Source organism: Triturus cristatus, chromosome 5_2, assembly GCF_964204655.1.
Source record: "Triturus cristatus chromosome 5_2, aTriCri1.1, whole genome shotgun sequence".
NCBI classification, from domain to species: domain Eukaryota; kingdom Metazoa; phylum Chordata; class Amphibia; order Caudata; family Salamandridae; genus Triturus; species Triturus cristatus.
This window is the reverse complement of record NC_140588.1, coordinates 307,249,952-307,273,692: the sequence shown is the minus strand read 5'-3', so window position 1 is coordinate 307,273,692 and position 23,741 is coordinate 307,249,952. Positions and strand designations below refer to the sequence as shown.

The window sequence follows — 23,741 nt, the reverse complement described above, 5'->3', positions numbered from 1 at the left end:
AAGGAGAGTAAGGGTCATGCTTCAGGGGTAATGCATTCGAAGAAGACCAGTTCAGAGACTTCAAAATCACCCCTAAAATTAAACATACGCTTAAAATACCAGCCTCTACTTCGCCTGAGGAGAAATTAGAAAAATCTGCATAGTCGACGGGATCGTCGATGAAGAAAGTAGCGACGTCGACGAAGAAAAGTGAGATAAAGGTCATTAGTAAATCTGTACCCTCGTCGTCGACGGCAGTGTCGACGACGAGAGTGTCGACGATGACCACAGTGACGACGACCACAACTACGTCATTGACGGCACCGTCGCCGACAGTGACAACTGCATCGTCGACGACGGCAACGATTACTACAGCGTCGACGGCTGCATCGGCGACGACGGTGTCGTCGGCGGTTACTATGGCAATCTTGTCGGCAGGCTCGTCGAAGAGGGAAAAAAAAACCAGAAAAACGGGATTTTGCCAGGAAAAGAAGGATTACCCCGGACATTACATCTCCTAGTAAGGTAACGCCTCTGGTTCCATCCCACTTGTTGGAGGAGGAAGACTCGCAGGAGGAAGATAATGAGGGTCCTTTTGGTTATGCAAGTAGCCCCTCTCAGTTACACGTTAAATGTCAGGAAGATGACTGGGAGGATGATTATGGAGGTTATCAAGACCGCCCCCAGCAACATGATCAGGAAGAGATGGTGAGTGTTCCAGCTTCTCTACTGACAGATTTGCAGTTCATGTTAGACGACTATAAGATGAGGCATCCTTTACCTCATTCTACCCAAAGGATTCTAGTGACTACGTCGCACTCTGTTCCGTGTACACCGGTGTGAAGACAAGAGGTACCGGTTCCTGTGCCAATATCACCATTGCCGCAACCGGTTCTAGACACATCTGACGATGAGGAGCAGGAGGAGGGGGAGATAACGGACCCTAGTAAGGAATGGGATGATTATCTAATTCCTTCCCCTTCATCTCCTTCAACGAGGCCTGTGGATTCTCCTCCGGAGGACATTGGAAGGTTCCATAATCTGATGGAGAGAGCCGCACAGAGATTTGCGCTCAATATGTCATCGGATAAAGCGGAATGCTTTTTATATGCCATAGAGCCGTTTCGCAAGACGGTTCGATCTCTTCCAATTGTGAGTCATCTATGGGAGGAAGGTCTCAAAGTTATGGAGACGCCGGCAACGGTTACTCCAGTGCTTGCTAGACTGGACAAGTAATACAAAGCGCCTTCGGATGCTCCGGAGTGTTTATTAGGTCACCCCAAACCGGACTCCGTTATAACTCAAGCGGCACAACAAAAATCGAGGAATCCGTCCGCTCCAATTTCAACGCCACCGGACAGAGAGGGTAGGCGCTTGGATAATGCAGGGAAGAGGTTTTCGTCCATGTCTGCCCTTCTGGTCAAGGCGGCAAATGCCCTAGCCATCCTGGGCAGGTATGATAGGCAAATGTGGTGCGACCTATCACCATACATAGACAGCATACCTGAGACTAACAGACAGGAAGCCAGGAAAATCTTCCAAGAAGGTGAAAGGACTTCGGCTGAAGTCATATATTGCGCAATGGACATTGCGACCACGGCCTTCAGATCTTTGGGAGGAGCGGCTGTTTTGCGCAGACAAGGATGGTTGAGAGCAACATCTTTTAGGCCTGAAGTCCAGAATAAGATCTTGGATCTTCCGTTCAATGGAGAAGATCTGTTTGGGAAGCATGTTGATGAGGCCTTGCAGAGTATCAAGAAGGATACGGAAATAGCGAAATCTCTGGGAACATTACTATATAGAAAAGTTCCTTTTCATGGCTCAAGAGGTAGGGGCCAAGCCTCTTATAGAGGGGGTTACCAACAAGGCCGGTATTCTTCCTACTCCACATCATCTCAGCCATATTGTCAACAATATTCACAGAGACAAACAGGAGGTTTCACAAAATCTACTCCTAGAGGTCGAGGAGGTCGCCAAGGGAAAGACACCACCCGGAGGCAATGACAGTCTGGTGACATCTATTCCTCATATGTCGCATATTCCCCTGGGTGGAAGAATTTTCCTATCATCTTCAAAATTGGCAGCAAATAACGACGGACCAATTGGTCCTCAACATAATACAATTCGGTCATACTCTAGAGTTTCGGGAAATCCCCCCCTTGTACACCACCAAGATATCAAGAGGTCAAGTATTTGCATCAGATGCGTCAAGAAATTCGGACAATGCTCCGAAAGGGAGCAATAGAACCGGTACCGAATTCCCAGAGAGGAAGGGGATTTTATTCCCGTTTTTTTCTGATCAAGAAAAACGTTCTTCAATGGCGCCCCATTTTGGATCTCAGTTCTCTAAATACTTACCTCAAGGATCAATCCTTCAGAATGATCTCCCTCCAAGATATTCTGCTGCTATTAAACCCAGGGGATTATGTGACCAAACTGGACTTACGAGATGCGTCTTTTCATATCCCAATCTATCCTTCACACAGGCAGTACCTTCGGTTCGTGGTGGCCGAAGATCATTACCAATTCAAGGTGCTTCCTTTTGGTCTGAAGTCAGCCCCGAGGATTTTTACAAAATGCCTGGCTCCAGTGGCAGCGGTTCTAAGGAGACAGAAACACCAAGTATTTCCTTACCTTGACGACTGGCTAGTCAAGGCTCCATCGGCAGCGTCAGCCCGGTTGTCAACAGGGGCTTGCGTAGAACTATTTGCCAGATTAGGGCTCTCTCTAAATGACGAGAAGTCAAGTCTTCAACCGTCAAGAAATATCACTTTCTTGGGAGCAATTCTGGATACGGAGGTAAACAGAGCGTTCCCCTCCGAGGAAAGACAGCGGGGAATAATATCTCTATCCCAGGCTTTTATAAAAAGAAAGTCTCTTTCAGTACGCAAGTACAAGTCATTGCTGGGAACGATGTCATCTTGCATTCCCCTCGTACCTTTCTGCAGACTACGGATGCACCTGTTACAAGAGCAGCTGGATCTTCAGTGGCATCAAGCGTCAGGATCCTTCGAAGATATACTCAAAGTGACGCCGATCATGATCCACGCGGCAACATGGTGGACCCGGAATCGAAACATCTCGCAGGGTCTTTTTTCCTGACTCAACCAGCTCCTTTAGTGGTTACGACAGATGCGTCCTTGGAAGGCTGGGGAGCATTCCTTCAGGATCTGCAGTACAGCGGTCGCTGGAAATTGAACGAACAGCAATTTCATATCAACCTCTTGGAGCTCAGAGCCGTCCGCTTAGCATTGTTGGCGTTCCTGCCAAGGATTCAAGGTGCAGCCGTGTTGGTAAGAACAGACAACACAACAGCAATGCACTATTTGAACAAACAGGGAGGAACAAGATCACTCTCCCTGTCTCGAGAAGCCCAGTTGATATGGGAATGGGCTCTACAACACGAAGTATCCATTACAGCGGAGCATCTTCCAGGGGACCAGAACACCAAGGCGGATACTCTAAGCAGACTAAAGTCTGTCTGTCACAAATGGGAGATCGACAACGAGATTTTGAGCAACATCTTCCAGAAATGGGGAACTCCGACAGTAGACCTTTTTGCGACAAAGGAGAACAGAAAATGCCAGTTCTTCGCAAGCTGGCGTCCCCAACGGGGATCTTGGGGGAATGCGTTTTTGATGGCATGGTCAGGCATCTTTGCCTACGCCTCCAATTCCCCTCCTGCCGCAGGTTCTTATGAAGATCAAGAAAGAACCATGCAGGATAATCCTGATAGCTCCGTGGTGGCTCAGACAGCATTGGTTTGCGGAGCTTCTTCTACTGTCAGAGGAGCGCCCGATTTGCCTGCAGCCGATACCGTCTCTTCTGACGATGTTCCAGGGAGAAGTTCTTCATCCGGATCCGAAATCTCTGCATTTAGCAGCCTGGCTCCTGAATACTGCGAATTTCAGCATCTGAACATCCTTACAGAGTGCAGGGAGATTCTATCTAGAGCCAGAGCAGATAGTACAAACAAAACATACCGGATGAAGTGGAAGAGGTTCTGTTTATGGTTCAAGAGGTCTAAAATTTAATCCGTTGCTTTCGGAAGCTCATGAGATTATTCCATACATCTTGCTTTTGGCTAAGTCAGGTTTAGCTCATGCATCTATAAAGGTACACCTAGCTGCAATTTCACGCTTCAGAAGAACTGCCTCTGGTCCGTCTCTGTGGTCTGCTAGAGTCATCAAACAATTTATGAAAGGACTGTTCCGAGTTTTCCCTCCAATAAAACCTCCACCACCTCTCTGGCAATTGAACGTTGTTCTTTCCCAGTTAATGAAACAGCCCTTTGAGCCAATTCAAAGGGCAGAGCTGAAATTTCTATCGCGGAAAATTGCGCTTCTCATTGCGCTCACTTCAGCCAGGAGAGTTGGAGAGATTCAGGCTCTCACGGTTCAGGAGCCTTTCTTGCAATTCAAAGAGGACAGAATAATACTCAGGACTAATCCAAGATTCATTCCAAAAGTTCCAACTGACTTTCATCCGAATGAACCATTAATTCTCAAACGATTTTTTCCACAACCATCAACAGCGGCGGAAAGAGCTCTCCACTCGCTGGATGTCCAGCGTTGTTTGAAGTTCTATTTGCAGAAAACTAAGCCTTTCCGCAAGTCTTCAAAACTTTTTGTTGCCTTTAGCGCACCCAGGAAGGGTTTCCCTTTGTCAAAAAGGGGTATTGCCAGATGGATTTCCAGTGCCATAGAGTATTGTCATCAGGCAGCTGGTCGACCTCTGAATGCACGAGTCCGTGCACATTCGACAAGAGCAGTCTCCACCACTACTGCTCTATTTGCAGGAGTACCGATCCAGGATATCTGCAGGGCGGCGACCAGGACGAGTACTCACACCTTCACCAGGCATTACTGCTTGGATGTGGCCACAGGGAGAGATGTGGCGGTGGGAGAAGCGGTGCCGAGGAACCTTATCCAGTAACGGTGAGCCTTCTCTACCATCCCTCCTTCCTTTATTATCTACTTTTGCACATTTTATTGTTGTTTATTGTATTGGATGCCATTTGCAAGGGTTTTTGGATATGTGGAATTTGGTTTTACAGATACCATCTTTATCACGCTATATATGTTCCCTTGTTTCAGGTTCTGGGTAACAAAAAATTTGCATTTATTTACTGCTCGCTATTCTGATTCAGGCATGTGAATCTATGAAAGCTCCAATACTGGAGTAAGAAAACAAGTTACTTACCTGTAACTGTAGTTCTCCAGTATTGGACCTTTCATAGATTCACATGCAACCCACCCTCCTCCCCTGAGAGGCTCACCTCGGATTTAGCACAAAGAGTGTTATTGCACAAGTGCACGAAAATCTGAGGGGCAGAAGGTTCTCTCAGGAGTGTTCTAGAGGGTGAGAGGCTCTGATTGGTTCAGAGACAAGTTTAGTCCTTTTTTACATAACGAAGGTTATGGGTTGCAAAGGAAAATGGGCCGAGGCCTTTTTTTCAGTTTGCTATATTACTAAGCAATGCTTTTTTATGTACCGGAGACTCCCGTCTCAACGACGGGGAATGATTCAGGCATGTGAATCTATGAAAGGTCCAATACTGGAGAACTACAGTTACAGGTAAGTAACTTGTTTTCTTCTGGGCCACGTTGTCAATCCGACTTTTTAGTGAGGTATTTATTCACCAAAAATGAGGTGGAATTATAATGCTCAGAAGGGGTTGAAAAAGGGGCAATGGGGGAGTTTGTTTTGCTTTGTAGGAAGAGATGGATTTTAGAAGAAATTTAAACTAGAAAATTAATCCAAAGAAATGTAGAAGGTGCTATACCAGAAATTCTCTAAAGTCACCAAACTGTTCCTTTTGTCTAACTTGAAACGCGGAGGACAGTTTGCGTTGTCGTATTTGTTTTGGTATTTGATGTAGAAGAGTGTTTCACAGAGGATAGTTGTATTGTAGCAGGAACACTTAACTACCCATATCATGATCTACGGTGATCATGAACCAGTGGTCTCCCAGCCAGATCTGAAATCTGCTGAACACTACTGCTGGCATCTGCAGAAAACTCAAACACCCACCACTGCACAACATTGCATGTGCCAACACGTTAGCTTACCTCTCTATAATGGTGAGTTCAAGTAAAAACATGCATGTTGGTGCCCTCTGGCTAAACGAACTGCTACTGAGTGGCAGTAAGAAACTTATAAAATCTCTGTTCGGCCCTTGGGCATGGGCTCAGCTTCATCCAAACCGTTCAGAGGTGCTGCTCACGTGGAATGAAGAAATCTTTTCTTGCACTTCGTGACAGAGCACGTTACAGAGAGGTATGTGTGCAACCCATTATTGAAAGAATGTGTACCTCTGTCAGAGCATTGCACTAACGTGCACAGCAAGGAAAGCAATGGGGCCTTATACACCTAATGGATACCAGTCAAGAGGACTCAGGTTCTTTCTTCCTTGCTCACGTGGCTGGTGCTCTGTGAGCAGTAGGAGCATTGCACACTGGCATGTAATAGCTCTGGCCGAAATATTAACGATGTAACCGCTGATGCAGCAGGAGTAAAATCTTTGTGTAGCTCCCAGAGTAGCCACCGAGACCTTTACAGGCAAGATCTTCTGTAATTGGTAGCTAAAAAGTTAGAGAATGGGCCTTCGGCTTGAGACTCGTACTTGAACTGGCATGCCATTGTCACACCTCAGCTGCGGCATATGCTCCCTTGTAAAATGGGTCCAAATATCAGTCAGGCCCAAAGCGAGAGATATGTGCTTACTGTGTAACATGTGCTTACAGTGGCCAGTCCTCTGATGTATGGCATTAAAACTGGCCCTGTGTACATGCCCCTAAGTTAACACTGATGCCAAAAACATGGACTGACTTGCAAACAATGAATGTTAAAAACGTCGAGGGAATGCATTTCTGCGATTTAGTTCCTCTCTTATTTTACATTTACTTGATCTTGCATTCCCCACGAGTTAGCTATTTTATAATAATGTTGTTTATCTGTATTGTTTTCTGTGCATACTTTGAGGCTTGAGCCATGCCAGGTGTTTATTAGGGGCTTTGATTGAGCAAGCAGGCGCGAAGGCTAAAGCCAGTGGTTGGCCTCTCTGCAGAGCACACAGAACTATATTTGTGTATTCCATTTGCAATTGAAATTCTGTGGAAATGTGTGTGAAGGGGGTACACTGATGTCAAAATATTTGCAAGGCAAAAGTAAGAGAAATTAAAGTGCTTATATTTGAGGTTGCAGTGCATGTTGGGGGCGGTGGAGTGACAGAGATGCGAGGAAGGGCATTCAGGGAACAGTGAAAAGAGGATGCTGAAGAGGAAAGAAGGGGGTTGAAGATGTGCAGATGGACAAGATATGCAGAGAAAAAGAGGATATATATCTAACATAAAGCACACATAATTGAAGGCCAAAACTCCTTCCACAGGCCTCAATGCTATTTAATTCACAGACTCAATATTTCAGACTTTCAGAATGTCAAATTTTTCAATGTTAATTATTTATAAGAAATCATTGCTGGTACTCATTTATCTTAAACAGCTAACACCCAGTGACAAAGCCAATCATAATGACAGGCTTTAGGCGTGTATCAGTTGCTGTGCCATTTATCTGGATAAAATTACATCTCAGATAGAAACTAAAATACCGGTCTGATGGCACACTATGGGAATCACAGAAATGTATTTGGCATGTTCCTTTATAGGGAGCACCCACTTTTTTCATGTCACTTAAAGTCCTGTCTGCACGTATTTCTATATGACTGGTTACAGCCAGCAGCTGTGGGTGCTTCCCGAAGTCTGGTTAGAGCATATTTTTCCAAAGTTAGTACTGCATGCAGTGCAAGACACTGGGCAAGCATACATTTTAAAGGGCTAAAGTTATCATGCAGAACAATTTACATATTACAGTAACTGTTGAACAAATTAATGCAAGAAGATAGGGGGCAGTTTTTAATGAGTTTAATATTTCAAGACTATACGTTCCCACTGCTTAATAAGCCTTGCTTTATCGCTGCATTCATTTGCTTTAAAATGCACCATTTGCTAATCTTTTTTAAATTTCTTTCTCAGGAGAGGGACTCTCCCTAGACCCCAGGTTTGTCCATTGAACTTGTTCACATCGCTAACTAGTGTTTTCTATTGGAAAGGGTAGAGCCAAAGCAGTCTTGCTTAGTACCCTAGCCCTCTTCAGAAGTCAGACTTGCTTGGCAACCCAGAAATTCTCTGAAATAATGTATGAGTTTTCTTTTATGAATGCCTAGAAGAACTGAATTTTTAGTCCATTTATCACAGAAATAGTGCTGAAAATAGCACCAAAAAGATGTCAATTTAAAAAAAAAATCTTCACGGGGGGAGAACCCCCTTATTGCCGTCGGGCGCGCTCGCTCGCATGCGTTGATTCGTTCTGCATACGCCTCACCAGTTTCAAATTCCACCAGCCCCCAGTGGGATATGCTGATTCATGTTCTAATTCACTTGGATTTGCAAAGATGCAGTATAGTGGTAATGAGCTCCATCTGAGTCCTGGAAGTGGGACGAGTCATTTTGAGGTCGACCTTGTTGAGATGTTTTTTTGGGAGCGATCAGGCTTTAATTGCTCTCCATCAGTAAGGAGGGTTGTGCCGTTTTGATGTTCTTTATTGCTGGAAGAACTTCTTGTTTGCTTGAATATCGGGAATGCATTTGCAGTTGTTTCTTTAAGTTTCATTGCTTTTTCATTTTTCTCTCTCTTTTTTGTTTGGTTTTCTTATTTTCTTCCGTTTGCTTCTTGAAGTGGCAGCTGGTTCCAGAGAAGAATTTAATATTGAGCTCTTATTGAGAGAGTTTATCGCTTCATGTGACAGTAAAGTGTTAGTATCAGGTGTAGGCTCAGCAGGGTTGGACTTTTCACATCCATTGTTGTCAGAGAGACCCTGATTTTTATGCAGCTTGCTACTGTACAATGCTTTGCTGAGAAATGTGGCACAAAGGGATTCGGTTGAAGTATATGGTGTGACAATTTCTTTGGCTCGATGACAGTGGAGGGTCTAGAAAGCTTATTACCTGTATTGTGGTAAAATGCACCTTGATGGTTTTTATTTTCTCCACTAGGATGGACACAATAGTTGTAAATTCCTGTAGTTTTTCGATAATACGACTGCAGGTACAAAACCGGTTCTGTTTATTGTTTTGTGTGTTTACTGCTGATGCTTTCGTGGACTCGCTCAATAGTTCTTTTTATCGTTGAGATCATGTTCTCGAACCGGGAGTCAATAGTGGTGGTAAATTGTAATAGAGATTCCAGTAAAGAAATTTGTGTGTCAAATTTATTGGATTGAAATTTAAGAGCTTTTGATGGAGCGTCTACAGTCTGGAACAAGCGAAGCCAGATATCAGACTCCATGACTCTCCTATATTCGCAGGGGGGTTGTGCTCCTTCCTCAGCATTGGATTTAGTTAACTGATTCCAGCACTCTGTCTCCCTGTCATGTTTTGGAGGTTCCGGAGAGTGAGCGCTCTGTGGGCCCCCTATTAACTGAAGGGGCCGAGGATTTAAGTCATATACATCTTCTTTAGGACGCTGCAGAAAATCAAAGAAGAAAAGCGAATGATCATTTGAACAGTGAGCTGTTGGAGGTGTAGACAGAAAACTATTTTTAACAGGTAAAGTACTTTTTACTGGAGAGAGGGAGATGATTTGCTCTGCATCCATCATGTCCTCTCGATTCCTGGCAGACCAGGCTCTGGTTCGTATACTCGAAGATCCTAGAGTAGGGTTTAGCCCTGGTGCCAAGGTACTGTCTTCGGTGTGAGATTTACTTGCTTTCTTTTTTCTTAGATTAATTTCCTCCCTGATAAACTGTCCCTTGCCCGAGGTTCCAGTTTGTGCCAAGCCTTTTATCTTGGTTCTGCAACAGCAGGTTGGTTGCAGGCTGCTCTGTTTGGTTGTTGTTTCAAGTGTGCTGTGTCTGAAATGTTGAACGAGTATTGAAGAATAAATAATAGTCGGGAGCTAACTTTTAAATGACAAGATATCTTTATGTTCCAATATCTTATTGTGTCTCCAAATGCTCTTTAGTAGTTCAGCCGCTTAGCAAGGATTCTTGGGGGCTGGGAGCTCTACCTGGCCGCAAGCCGCATCCAAACCTGAATGGGCTGCTTTCACAGCGCGGGGCTCAACCACCAACCACCAAGCAGTGGAGACTAATCCACAGATAACCCCTATCAGGTCTTGTCCTGATGACTTTTGTCTTTGCAGATTGCGGGTGAAGAATTAGAGATTTGAATGAGGCAGCAAGGCAGCTTCATATCATGGATCCCAGAGGGGAATGGGAGGAGCTACGCAAAAGGTAAAAAAAAAGTCTTCTTTGGTGACTTAAAACCCAAGTTGCCAGCTGTGGAGGGCTTTCTGTAAGCGTTTGAGCTCCCTGGCTGGGGGGTAGCAGGAGAGCTGCAGAGACACCAAATAGGAAAAGTGCCTCAGCAACAGTAACTGATGGTGGCCCTCCCCCATAGCCTCACTTAAGCGCCATGCTCCTAGGAGCACTCTCGCTACCCGGCTTACTTGGACTCCTTCAGGCCTTACCGCGGAGATCGGCTGGCTGACTACTGGCAGTACCATGGCACTGCGACTTCAGGCTGTGGAAGGAGGTCAGATCGATTATAGCGCCACTGGCGAGAATGCTTGTGGCCTGGGTTCTACTCTGTGAAGCGGCATCTCCCTCTTGAGCTACGGCTTGTGTAAAGGATATGGAGACGCATCTAGTTGACAAAGGAGGTATGTCTCTTAACTGCAAAGGCATAGGGTCGTGTCTCAGTGAGGGTATTTGTGAGCAAGGGAAAGAGCTGTGGGTAAATTTAACATTCATGGGGAACCTCTGGACTGTTGTAAATCTGGTGGGTATTTTGGTCTTGGGGTTTCTTCAAAGGTTTTTAATCTCCATGCAGTGTTCGGCAAAAAAATTTAAATGAGAGTTTTAAAATTTTGAGACGTAGATTTAGGTGGCACTGCTTACTTAGTTGTGAGTCTTTGGTGGTTTCTACTTTTATTCAGCAGGGAAGGAACCCCAGAACACCCTGGCGGCAAAGGCCTGAGCTTCTGTATGCGCCAGGGGAGCCTAATCCTTTGTTTCATAGCACTGGCTGAACTGCAGCCAGCAGAGTCGAACTGAAGTGTTTGATTGTTAGTGTGCCCTTGTGAAAGTGATAGTAACTGAAACAGAAATGCAGATTGACGGCAATGCCGTCAAACCAGAATTAGTAGAACTACACAGGGTTCGGCCTGTAATCAGTAAGGCTAGGCCCTAATAATAAGTTGCAAAAAACGAGTGCCAATTTTCAGACATCATTTAAAAAACATATCAATACACAGAAAAGACATCAACAACATATGAAATGACAAATGAATCCCTTTGTTTATACAAAAAATCCCACCACATTCACAATTATACAAAAACATTATTGAAACAGCCTAGGTTCTGTTGTTTGGAGTTATTTCTTTAATTGCCCACAAAATCTTTTTAATTAGGACATTTGTGTCATTTCTAATTTTTGGGTATGTTGTTGGTGTCTTTTCTGTGTATTGATATGTTTTTTTAAATGATGTCTGAAAATTGTGCTTTGAAATGTTTCTCTTGAAGAAAGTGTTGATTTAAAAAAAGAAATATATGAAAAAGAAATAAATTGCTGTCGATGTGTGTGATCTCATGAGTGAATGATTATATGAAAAGATATCAGTATTGGCACTCGTTTTATTCTACTTGTCAAACCAGGATTAGCATCTATTTACGTGAGCTAGAGCACTTACTGCACAGACATTGTTCATCTGTATGCAGCTGCCGTACATGAACTTTAGCATAGCTGTGATAACTATATCCATCACTCAATAAGATGGAAATAGAAAATTGCATAGGCGCGTCCCTTTCAATCTGGGTTTTGAATGCCACCGCTCTCCTTATAAATTACTCGTAATAAAACAATATTTTGCAGGCTGTTTTCTTTCTTGTGTGGGAACACAAAAGGAAGAACTGAAAACAGGAATTAGAATGCATAGTAGAAACATTGAAATGCTCCTACACTACTTTTGTACTCTTGTGGGTGCAAACTGGTAATTTACACATTTCCTTCCATAAACAGATTCCAGTTCCTCTGCCATAATCCCTTCAGGCGCTTTGCAATTGAAGGCTAAAAATCTCAGACTGGGCACATATTGGATCTTGAAAGTACAAATGATAAGAAGCAACGTAGAAAATGGGAAGTCTGAGAATACTGCTGTCTAAAGTGGATGATGAACATAACAAGGCATATAAACTCTTCGATACATATTCCATTCTCTGTTAATTTGTATTAATCTCTCTGTAGAGAAAAGGTTGTGTTTAGTAATGTATGAAATAAGGGACTGTAGTCCATGTAGTAGGAATTCTTAATTATGTAGGCCGTGCCCCTCATAAAGGTTCCTTGGTTGCGTTTCTAAGGACATCCTAAACATTAGAGCCCCCCACCCCATGCAGTTTTTCATCTCTATTAAAGCATTATGCTTAATTTTTTACACGTTTAACCCTGGTCTCTCGAGAAGAAACGGTATTTATTACACTCTGCGAAATTGAGCACAGACTCTTTTTATTCATTGTATTTTTTCTTACCATTTCATTAATGTTGGGTTCTGCATTTTCAGATCAAGCCTGGACGACTACTGTCCCTCAGAGCAGGTGGACGTCATTCAGGAGAAGGTGTTGGACGTGCTCCGCTCAGTCTACGGAAGCCTGGACGTCCACTTGGAATTCTCACCTGGTTCATCATCCGTGTAACCAGAAGGAGCCACACTTAAAGAAGCATTAATACTTGAAAGATGTAACCACACTGTCTCATAAGAGGATACTCTGTCATCTGTACTTTTTCAAAGGGGTCCTCTGGTCAGCTCCAAAAATAAGAATCTTCCTTAATGCAGAACCCATATATTTTTTTAATTACGTTTTTTATGCACAGTAAACTTTTTTTTAACGTTAACAAATAACCAGGAAAAACTGAACAATCCGCTTTAATGTAATGCATCATAGGACTTTCTTGCCGGATCACTGTTGAGTGTCTTAATTGGTATTGCAGAGAATTAGACATAATTCTGGAGCCAATGGTGGGACTGCAGGGACTGCTTCCATAGATCACCCCTGGAAGCAGGGACCAGATTTAAAGCCGTAATAGTGAGACAAAGTCAGTAACAAGGTACAGTTGTGATGTGCCCTATGACTTGTTTCAGTACTACATTAGAGTGGTGTATTTGTGTGAAGTGAAGAGATAGACAATGGCCACAGAGTAAATGGGCAGAAAATTCTGAAAAATAAAAAACACACTTTACTTAATACATGTATATCTTTCATGCTGCCTTTTTGACAATACTGAACATTTTCATTTTTCCAGGGAATTAAAGTCTGCATCGCAGAGCAGTTTTTAATCCCCAAATAACAATGTGGAAAAGCCTTCTTTTGTCAGTGGTGTTTCTTCTTTCTGCCTTTGTTGATAAACCAGCGATTATGTAAAGCACTCTCTCCAAAGAACATCTGAAAGAGAAGGCTAAAACTGTTTTAATACCCCGGCAGCAGTGAAGGAAGACCTTTTCTCCAACGGTGCCTTTTCTTTCTCATCTTTTTTGAGAAACATGTGTTCAGGTAATGTACTTTTGAGCCCAAAGCGCGCATCAGGGTGAGAAAGCTAAAGAACAGGGTAGGGTAGATGAATTTGTCTTACTGTCCTTGCCAAATCTGTTAAATCTTATTGGTCAGCCTAGATTGAGTATTCTCGTTAAAGATTTTTGAGGGGTTTCTAGGTTATTGTTTTTGGAGCGTGCATCTCACATACAGTTTTAAGAAGGACTTCAATAGCTCTGTACCTGCAGCACAGTACCTGTTCTTGTGTTCTGCAGTCATTTGATTCCCCTTTTGTCAGAAAAAATTACTTATTTTTGACATCCTTTACTTTACGCAGTTCTAGTTGTATGGATAAATGTTAATGGGATTAAGTGATCCTGACCAGCTCTGCCTTCATTAAGTCTTAAACAGTCTTAAACAGTGTTACACATTTTATATCGGCACTCACAAGTCAATGTTTGGATGGAAAAGTGGATGAAAGAACCTCTAAATTCAAAGATGCTTCCTCCTCCTACGTGTTCCGTTAAAATGCCTAAAACCGCCGACATACAACACTACATGTTGCTTTTGTACATTGACTTTGCCTTTGATGTTGGAGAGCCTGGAGCTATCGTACAATGTGGAATTCTGCCCCCTCTTGCCTGCATCAGGGTCCTCCAAAACATACTGCACTCCACCAGTGCCCTGAAGCTCCATCTTCACTGCATCACTTTTACAACGTTCTGCCCCTAGCTCACTTAGATTTACTCTGTTCACTCCCAAATCCTGCATGTTTCTACATGGCTGTGCCACCACAGGTGGCTATGGGTGGAAACTGAATTTCCTGTGCTCAGTAGAGCTTTTCATACAACTCTGCTGTACGCCATGACTGCCCCTGACCACAACAGCTTTTGTACAGTTCCTCTTGTATGCTTGTAGAAACATATAAGGGTGTTGGTAGTCATTGTAACCTTTATATTGATGTTACTGTTGGCCTCTCTGTTAGTGATTTGCCCATACAGTGTCTCATTCCTTGTCTCTCAAACCCCTGTGAGGTACTAAAATTCTGGGATGGCATGCTTGGCTGGTCATTTGCAATTATTATTAGGGTTGATAAAAGTAAACAACTGGACACTTTCGTTAAAGCCATGAGTTTATTCTGGGCTCCAATATTCCTCAGTCATCGAATCCATATTCTAATGCAAGTCAGTGGCTGCAGAATGAGCTTTATTTTTCTGCAACTGCCTACAGTACTGGAGTCAGTCTCTGCAACACACTACTTCTTATGGTGTGAGGAGCTAAGCGGTTTTCAGCAGTCTTATTTTGAGCCTGTGGTACACATCCATGGACATTATCACCAATAAAAATACAAATGCTGAGACAAAATAGAGGGCTGCACAATCCACTGACCTACAAAAAGTAGGATCTCATGCTGCTCCTTCATGGGTAATTCCAACCCTCACCTGATCCTTCTCTCTCAGACCCTATTGGTATACATACCTCAGAGGATATATATAGTGCCCACTGCTTTAGCTCAGAGAATTTATCTCAAGGCCTCTTATCTTCAGTTATAACTTAAACCAAAAGGATCAGTCCCTTGTTTATAAACCGTGGAACTGTGTTGGATGATCTCACATTCAGGTTTGTCAGAACTTCCAAATGAAAAGCACCGTTGCCATTCAGATTACATTGCCAAGTCAACCAAGGTTGAAACTGCTCAAAAATATGTTAACATCTTGTGATTATTTTTGTCCAGTACATTTCTTTAAGATGTAAAATTTAATTTACACATTTGAGGGTTAGGCATTCTAAATTCATTAATGATTTCGGAGGGATATAAAAGTCAGCTGATATTCCTCAGTCCTCAATTATTCTTCTGGACATTAGAATGTGTTCTTTCTTTCTCATTATTTCTTATGTCTAAAGCAGTTTAAAGCCAAAATCCATGGTCTATCGTGTGTATTATGTGCTAAAAGGACTCAAGGACAGCAGATAAGTGTGGCATAACCATCATTCATTTTAGTTAATTCGCCATTCAGGGATGCTAATCCAATAACATTAATTCATATCATTTTAAAGAGAAAGAGTGACGCGGAGTTGAAACTGTTGTGTTTAACAGCATCAATGCGAAGCCGGTACTGTGCACCCTAGACAAGTCCCTGTTTTACAAAGACTTTCTGTGAGTAGTTGCAACAGTGACTTCTGAACTTTTAATAGAAAGTGGCACCTACTCATGAGAAAAAAGCTGTGTGAATTGAGTCTTGGTTTGTGATTCACGCATCATGTTAAGGTTCTGGGTTGTGCTCATTAGAAAAATGGAGGTGAACAAAAATAATTGGTTTAATCCGGTGGCCCAAACTATAGAGCACAATTGAACGGAATGGTTGATTAGCATAGTCTACAAATAATCTGTGTATAATGTTTTATATGGGACATTTTTTACTTGTAACAAATAAGTTACCAGTTGTACCCTAACATTTCCTGGAACATGTGGCCCTTCGAGTAAAGATTTAGATTCCTCTCGAGTTTAGCTTAAACTTGCTTTTAAAAACATACTTATCGGTGGAATAACTTGAGGGTTTCTCGCCTTAATCTTTTTCGCTACAATATATGAATAACACATGAAGTTTTTTTTCTGTGTTAACATTATGTAAGACGTTCGTGTTATTCACGAGTGGTATTTATTTTTTTAAGATTAGACCGTATTGGAAGTGCATAAAAACTGTCCGTATGTTTGTACATGTAAAGCTCTTATCTGCTTTCATGAAGAGACTCTTTCCCCAGAGGAAATGATTGGAGTCTTGTGGGAATCTGTGTGAATAATCCGCAGAAACAACATTGTTGACGTCCAGTTTTTCCTTCACCCTAGCTTTTAATCGATCGATGCATTAGTATGTAACACACTAGTATTGTGAGGGAAAATTGATATATTGATTGTTCTGTATCCTGGACATCTTCCACTGTAAAATCTTGGATTTCTACAGTGGATTTGAAAAGCTCTCATTGGAAACGGTCATCTTGGCTATTGGCAATTTGTTCAGTTATCAGCACTGATGTTTCATTTTAGTTTCGGTTATGAACAAATAACACATTAGTTATTTTACAAAGCTATGGACTAGAAGCTGCTGTAGTGCATGGAATGTATTTTGGAATGTAAACCGAAAGTATTGTACTTTTAGTTGTATCTGTTTTGCAGTTTTGTTTTAAAGCAACAAACGTCTAGCATGAGTTGACTGAAGAAAACACTGTGAAAAATATGATTAAAATGTTCTTTAAAATATAACGTGTGTTCCACAAATGTCCTTGTGCTATTATCAAATTAATGTTGCCGTTATGTGACTACAATAGTTGTAAGGCGTCTCACTGTTTTCGATTTACCAGTAGATGGCACCTGATTCCCTTGTCATATGTGTAGCTGTTTTCCTTCTTTTACAGGTAGAATCTGTTTTTTTATCACATTCTTGCTGTTATTGCATTGTGGTGATTACTGTAGTTTGGCGTATCGCCAATTGAGGAATGTGCCTGTTTTTGTGTCATATATATATTTATAAACCTATATCTAAAATAAAAAGTAAATTATGTGTATATTTACATTTGTTTCATCCAGATAGCAATGAATATGTAACTATAAAAATGAATACAGTAGTATAAATTTGTGAAGTGCATTGAAAGTTTATTCAGTGTGATACTTAGGTTACAGGCCAGTCGCCCAAAAGCATGTCCTTGGATAATATTAAATGCACATGTGCCAGAATAGTTTGAATAAAGTCCAGTTGATGTGTTGGTTTGTAAGTACCATGCCATGCTGCTCCTTTAAATAGGTATGTGTGAAATGTTCCATTATGCTCGCGTAGCTGGCTCTTTTTCATGTTCCAAGTTATAATAAATCTAACGAGTGTAAATTTCGTACACTTATTTGTTGGCGCAGGCTATTTTGATCACAGTATATTTCGCAGAGAACAGGTTTGGGCAGAACGTTTTTCCCCGAAGATATTTTCTCCTCCAAAGAGTGTTTGAAGTGACTTTTAAATGCCAGATGGGCCCTAACATTCGGTTCTCTAACGAAACCCCCCAATGTGTTTTCACCACCCCCCTACATTTATGAACTACATTCCATACAATATCTTGCCAAAGTCACAACTTAGGGGACATTAACCACCTCCTCAAAAGAGCTCTGTGTTGCGGTCCAATATTGTTCATATCATTTTAGTTACGTTTATTTTCTGATATTGTTTTTAAGAAACCAACTTGTAGCATTAGTTGCCTGCCTTAAAAAAGAATTGCATGACCACAACATCTGTGAGATGCCATGTTTGCGAAAATGTAAGTATTCTAAGACATAAATCATAGGAGTGATTCATAGGAGTGGGGGGGGGGGGCACCGAAGAGAGTATAAACTTCGCCTATATGGAACAAACCCGAAATAAAATTAGATCGTTAATTAGTTCCACTGGAAATACTAGTATATAAAAGACATAAACCAGATTATTTACTTTTTGAAAGTAAATCAACCTTTGACCTGCTCTGAAATGTGATGTGAATTTAATTTAAATGAATCTTACAGTGGGTGCATGGCTGGTTGTCGATGGAGTGAGGAGCATCTTGGCAAGCTCCTGCCTGCACTCCACCATCTAGACCCATCATGCAAATAATATGGCAGCTCGGACCCTCTGCCGCTAACCCAACCGGCACTGGTAGGGTAGTGGGGGACACCCGGATTGCCCTGGGGCCCAGATACGCCAAGCCATCCAAAATGGCACCCAGCACATAGCAAGGCCCTTGGACTTGACACCCACATCGATGGGGCACGGGCGTAACAGATGACGGCTCGTGTGCCTGCCCTCGAGCCTCCTGTCGACATGGCAGAGGACTTCTTCGGGCTGCCTCATGCCATGACAATCTCCGGTAACTAGGCAGTCGGCTCGCCCTGAGACGTGCATCACAGGAGCGCTGGGCCCTGACGGGGGCCATGCGTCTGACTGCGCAGACTATGAAGGAGCATGGAATCCGGATACAGGCCTGACAGAGATGGAGCAGAGTGACTGAGCTGGGACATGAGGACCCCTGATGTTTTATCCTGTACCAGATCTGTATTGTGCACCTCATTTCATGCATTTTTTTATTGAATCAATGGAGTCCCTCCTGGGCATGTGAGGTTTACCTAGAACACTTGAAAAGAATTCCTAAACCTTTGGAAATTCCCAGTGGACGGGGGCTGGCCCTCTTCTCTGCCTTGGTGTGAGCCAGGTGACCGAGACGTTCTTTTGCAGGAGAAACTTGGACTGACGCTTCCTGGCTTGGGGACGGTGCACCCTCATGGAAGTAGTCTGGATAGACAGGAAGGGTAGGTATCTATTGGTGGATTGAAGATTGAACTGTGGCACCAGTGCATAGGGTTGCGAGAGGGTTTCAAGACTAGGGAAACAGTTGGGGCCTTGAAGATATTTGGAGGACACATAATGAAAAGAGAAATTATTCCTTTCACTCTAGCCTCCATGTCCCTCTGGATAGAAACTTGTGCTCTGCACCTCTTTGCTAATATGTGCATCGTACTGAATACCTTGTCCGCACTATCTCAGACCACAACCCATTACTGATGGAACTTCGATTGGGCACACCTAAGCCGGGGATTCCCACTTTGCACCTTTGTCCACCTGCCTTGAAGGATGGCACTTACCGAGAAGACCTCCAGGAGGCCATCGTGGACATTTTTGTGCATAATTCGGATACAGCCTCCGATTGTCTAGTCGAGTGGGGAGGCCTTTAATGTGGTCATTCGTAGGCACTGCATGAGTATGACAATGGGCATCCGTAAGGAATTTGACTGCATTGGTGGCATTAGATGTGACCATACATGATCTAGACAACCAAATGAAGTGAACCCTCATTCGGAAACCCTACTGACAGAAGCCAGAGAAAGATATAACATCATTCTAGAAAAGCTTGAATGTCACAGTTATAGAGATTATATTGCCAAGGCACTTAAGTGTGAGGGTAAGGCAGGCAGGCTGCTGGCCTGGTTGGTACGCTCTGAAACGCGCTGGATCCGATCACTTGCATGACCCTGCCAGATGGGCGACGGGTGCACTCCCAGGTGGAGATAAACGATGCCTTCCGGGACTATTCTTCAGGTATAAATGGTGAACACCCTTAAGTGCCTGGGGAGCATATGAAGGCCTTTTAGGCCCATTTGGTGCTGCAAACCTACTCTCGATCACTGCAGAGAAGTTGGGTGGTCCCATTACGCCTCAGGAAGATTAGGGGGCTGTTCGGGACATGGTATCTGGTCCAGATGGCCTACGAGCAGAATTTAATTTCACATTTGTTGGGAAACTGGCCCGAGCTTAGCTGACATGTATAATAGAGCGTTGGAAAGGAAGGAGCTGCTGACTACCATCAGGAATGCGATAATCCCAAAGACGACCATACAAGGGGCACCTTTTCCAGCGTATTGCCCGCTGCCCAGGTTGAACATGGATTTTAAGCTCTTAAGTAAGATATTGGCCATGCGCCTCCTCACGCACATGCAGGCGTTGGTTCATCCTGATCAGTGCAAATGTATCCCACACCGTAAAACCTTCCTTAATATTCGTCATTTGTATTCGGTCATGTTTGGTACCCGGTAAGAGGATGCTGAGGCTGACCTGATGGCATAGACCTGGAAAAGGCATTCAACACCCTCAGCTATTTTAACGTGGTTATGACCCTAAGGCAACTGGGGCCTCATGGGTGGTGTGGGTCAGACTGTTATACACCAACCCTGCAGATTGGGTCTGGACATGCAGGATCATGTCTGACTCTTACAAGGTATGTCGGGGTACTCATCAGGGATGCCCGCTGGCCCCTCTCTTGTTGACCTTTGCTGTTGAGCCACTGGCAGAGTTGTGCAGGTTGCGAGGTCAAGGTATGGGTATCCTGGCAGCTGACTTGGAACATGTGATATTGTTATATGAGGAAGACCTCATGTTGTATTTGTCCAATATAACCACTGATATCCCCTCCAGGTGACAGCTCTTGCATGAGTTTGGTGAGCTCTCTGGATTACGAGTGAACCTGGCAAAGACCGGCATCTTTCCAATGGTTTCCAGTTCGGAACAACCAAGGACATTGGTGCTGAAGATTGGCTGGGCTGATAAGACTTTGGCTAATTGGGAGTTCAAATAGATCACTCCTTAGAGGGCATTAGAGAGGACAATATGGGGGTAGTACTTCGCTCCTTGAAGGGGAATGCTCACTCCGACTCCTTATTATGGCACAAATCACTTTGTTCAAAATGATAATGCTGCCCTGGCTGCTTTATTTCTTTACCAATCTCCCAATCTGATTATTGGCCCCCGTGGTTTAAGCAATTAGACTCACTCCTGAGAGAGCTCATCTACGATGGGGGCGCCACACAAGGTGTCCTAGGACACTCTTAGATGGCCTATCTTGGAGGCGAGCCTAAGGGGAGATCTGACTTTGAGCTATATTACCTGGCTGCCCAGCTGCAATGGATCACACTCTGGCTGGATGGTGCGAATCTGGCCGAGTTAGGACCCATGGGATCTGTGCCCAATCGGGGGGCACTTCTGCCTGCTTGTTGAAACAAATGCCCAAGGGAGGAGGGGTCTTTTTCTTTTGAAGACGGTTCTCCTATGCTGGCGATGAGGAGTTTGGCAGACTAGGGAATGCCAATTGTATGCTCCCTCGCTCCTTCTGGTGGGTTTGCCAGAAGGGGCCCTTCATCCAGCAGACATCTGGTTAAATGGTTGTACTGTGCCCGCAACAGGATGATGCAGAAAACTTTGAGCACCCTCCGGCAAAAATGGGGAGTAGTGTTGGGCAGAGCAGTTTTAGACTGCAAGTGGGTGAAGATGCTGGCTTACCTGCAGAAGCTGTCCCGAAACACCCTGTTTAAGGTAATTCAATGTAATTACTTCCACCATGCTTATCTTACCCCGAAGAGATTGACTGCTATTTATGGTGTGGAGACCAAGCACTGTTCTCGCTGCACACTAGCAGAGGCGGTTTTCTGTCACATGATGCAAAGGCATTCTGGGCCACGGTGGTGCAGAGGCTGAATGGGGCACTTAACCAGGATGCACCGTGAACTTTAGAGCTGTGCCTGTTGGGTGTATTCCCCCGCCTGGCACCCAAGAAGGTGGGAAACTGATTCCTTGATCCGGCCCTAATATTTGCCAGAAGGCAGATTTCCATGACTTGGAAATCTGCAGTCGTACCAGTGATAGGAAGATGAGAGGCATCTGTCAGGGATTGGACCTGGGTGGAAGACCAGGCACTTCGTAGAGAGGAGGCGTGGGGTCTGCTAAGGCAGCCAATAGCCCCACTGTGGACAGAAGTGCTAGATGCATTTGAAAACCTTGGGGGGCATGCTTATACCTCGGCGACTAGCCACCTTAGCCAAAGAATCTAATACAGAGATTGGTCTGTATTGGGCAGGGTTATTACGGTCTCCTTTCTTATATAGAGGGACAATGAGGTATTCTGTCCAAGTATTTAAAAATCCAGCAGTACAACAGATTCTAAAAAAGTCAGAAGGGGACTCTTTGTTGTTAGATGTTTGTTAGTTGTTTGATGTTAGATTTACAAAAGTCGACAGGAATATCATCTGGACCTGGTGCTTTGCTCCCTTTACTCCCTTTGAAATCCAGAGTGACCTCCTCAAGGGTAAATGCTGGATAACTATGTTCATGGGGAAGAACCTTTATTGAGGAATAGGATAATCATACCAATAGAAGATGATCGGCTGGACTATCTGCATGGTTTGAAAAAACCTTTGTATAGTAAGCCAACCATTCAGCGTCAGTGATAGCGATCTCAAGAAGAGGGCTATCTGCCTCTCTTAGGAAAGGGGAATTAATCAGACACCAGAAAGCAGTGTTATCTTTGCTAGGGCATGTCTCATGTATTTAAGTATTTTATTTATTTTATTTGTGTGATTTATATAGCGCAAACTTGACCCGTGAGCGCTTTACAGGATCGACAGGTTTTATTTAAAAAAACATGGGGAGGTACAAACATTTGGGATAAAGACAGGTACATACATTTTACAAGAGCGAGAGGTCCAAGAGCCTAAGGGTGGTATGCCCGGAGGTGCCGGGTGGGTAGCATGCAGTTAATCCATTGTGTGGCAGTAATAGGATATGAAACAAAGTCGCTGAGGAGAGTGCAATGCAAGAATTAGGAGAGGAACTTGCCCATTAGGAAGGTTTTGGCCTCCCTCTTAGAGCGTGCCAGAGACGGAATTCTTCTAATGGCGGGCGGGAGTGCGTTCCAAATTCTTGGTGCAGCCCCAGAGAAAGCCCGATTGTACGTTTACTTTCTTATGCAAGCAAGGAGGCTGGATCAAGAGGTTTCTGGCGGACTGGGAGTTTCTGGCTTCTCCAGATACCATGAGTTTCATGGCGAGAAATGCAGGGGATTTGGTGTAGAGCCTTGTGAGTAATGCAAGCCAGTTTAAGTTGGATTCGGGCCTCTAGAGGGAGCCTGTTCAGAGCTTTTAGGTATGGTGATATGTGGTCGAAATTCTTTGAACCTGTTAGGAGTCTGGCGGCAGTATTGAGGCAGGCTTTTAAGGGGGCCAGGGAGATCTTGGGTAGACCCAAGAGGGTCGAGCATCCATATTCGAGTCTGGAGATGACTAGTGCCTGGACTGCCATTTTGAGGTCGGGAGTGTCTAGGAAAGGTTTCAGTTTTCTTAGATAGCTCAGGTGAAATCTGGCGGTTTTGGCCATCAAGTGGATGTGGTCACGCATATTCAAGCTGCAGTCTATGGTTATTCCCAGGTATTTGGCGGAGTCCACTATGGGCGGGGGGCAGCTTAGAGCTGTTATCGCCTTAATCCATGCCTGTATGTCAGGGTTGGTTTTGGTTAAGGAGATTAGAAGAAATTCAGTTTTTTTAGCGTTAAGTTTGAGCTGCTTAGAGGTGAGCCATTGAACAGTCAGCTTCAAGGCCTCATTCAGGGAAAAAATCTAAGGAGAAGAGATTTTGATGTAGATCTGGGTGTCGTCGGCATACATGTGGTAGGAGATATTGGCGTTGCGTAGTACTTTTGCCAGCGTTTCGAGGTAAAGGTTGAAGAGGGTAGGGGACAGGGTTGAACCTTGGGGGATTCCGACCGTGATCGAAGAGGGAGCGGATAAGTTACCGTTGATTAGGAATCACTGAGAGCGGTTCTGGAGGAAGGACCTAAACCATT

The 23,741-nt window shown here is 43.8% G+C and overlaps 1 protein-coding gene across 2 annotated transcripts in view; it reads left to right on the top strand.

The window, feature by feature from the left end:
* Nucleotides 1-17,131, top strand: part of C5_2H5orf22 (chromosome 5_2 C5orf22 homolog) — a 409,270-nt gene extending 392,139 nt beyond the window's left edge. For both annotated transcript variants that reach the window (XM_085607073.1, XM_085607074.1), the window contains one exon: nucleotides 12,595-17,131. In XM_085607073.1, coding sequence (XP_085463199.1) covers nucleotides 12,595-12,727 — 133 coding nt within the window. In that variant the 3' untranslated portion in view covers nucleotides 12,728-17,131. The remainder of the gene's footprint in view (nucleotides 1-12,594) is intronic.
* Nucleotides 17,132-23,741: the final 6,610 nt, after the last annotated feature.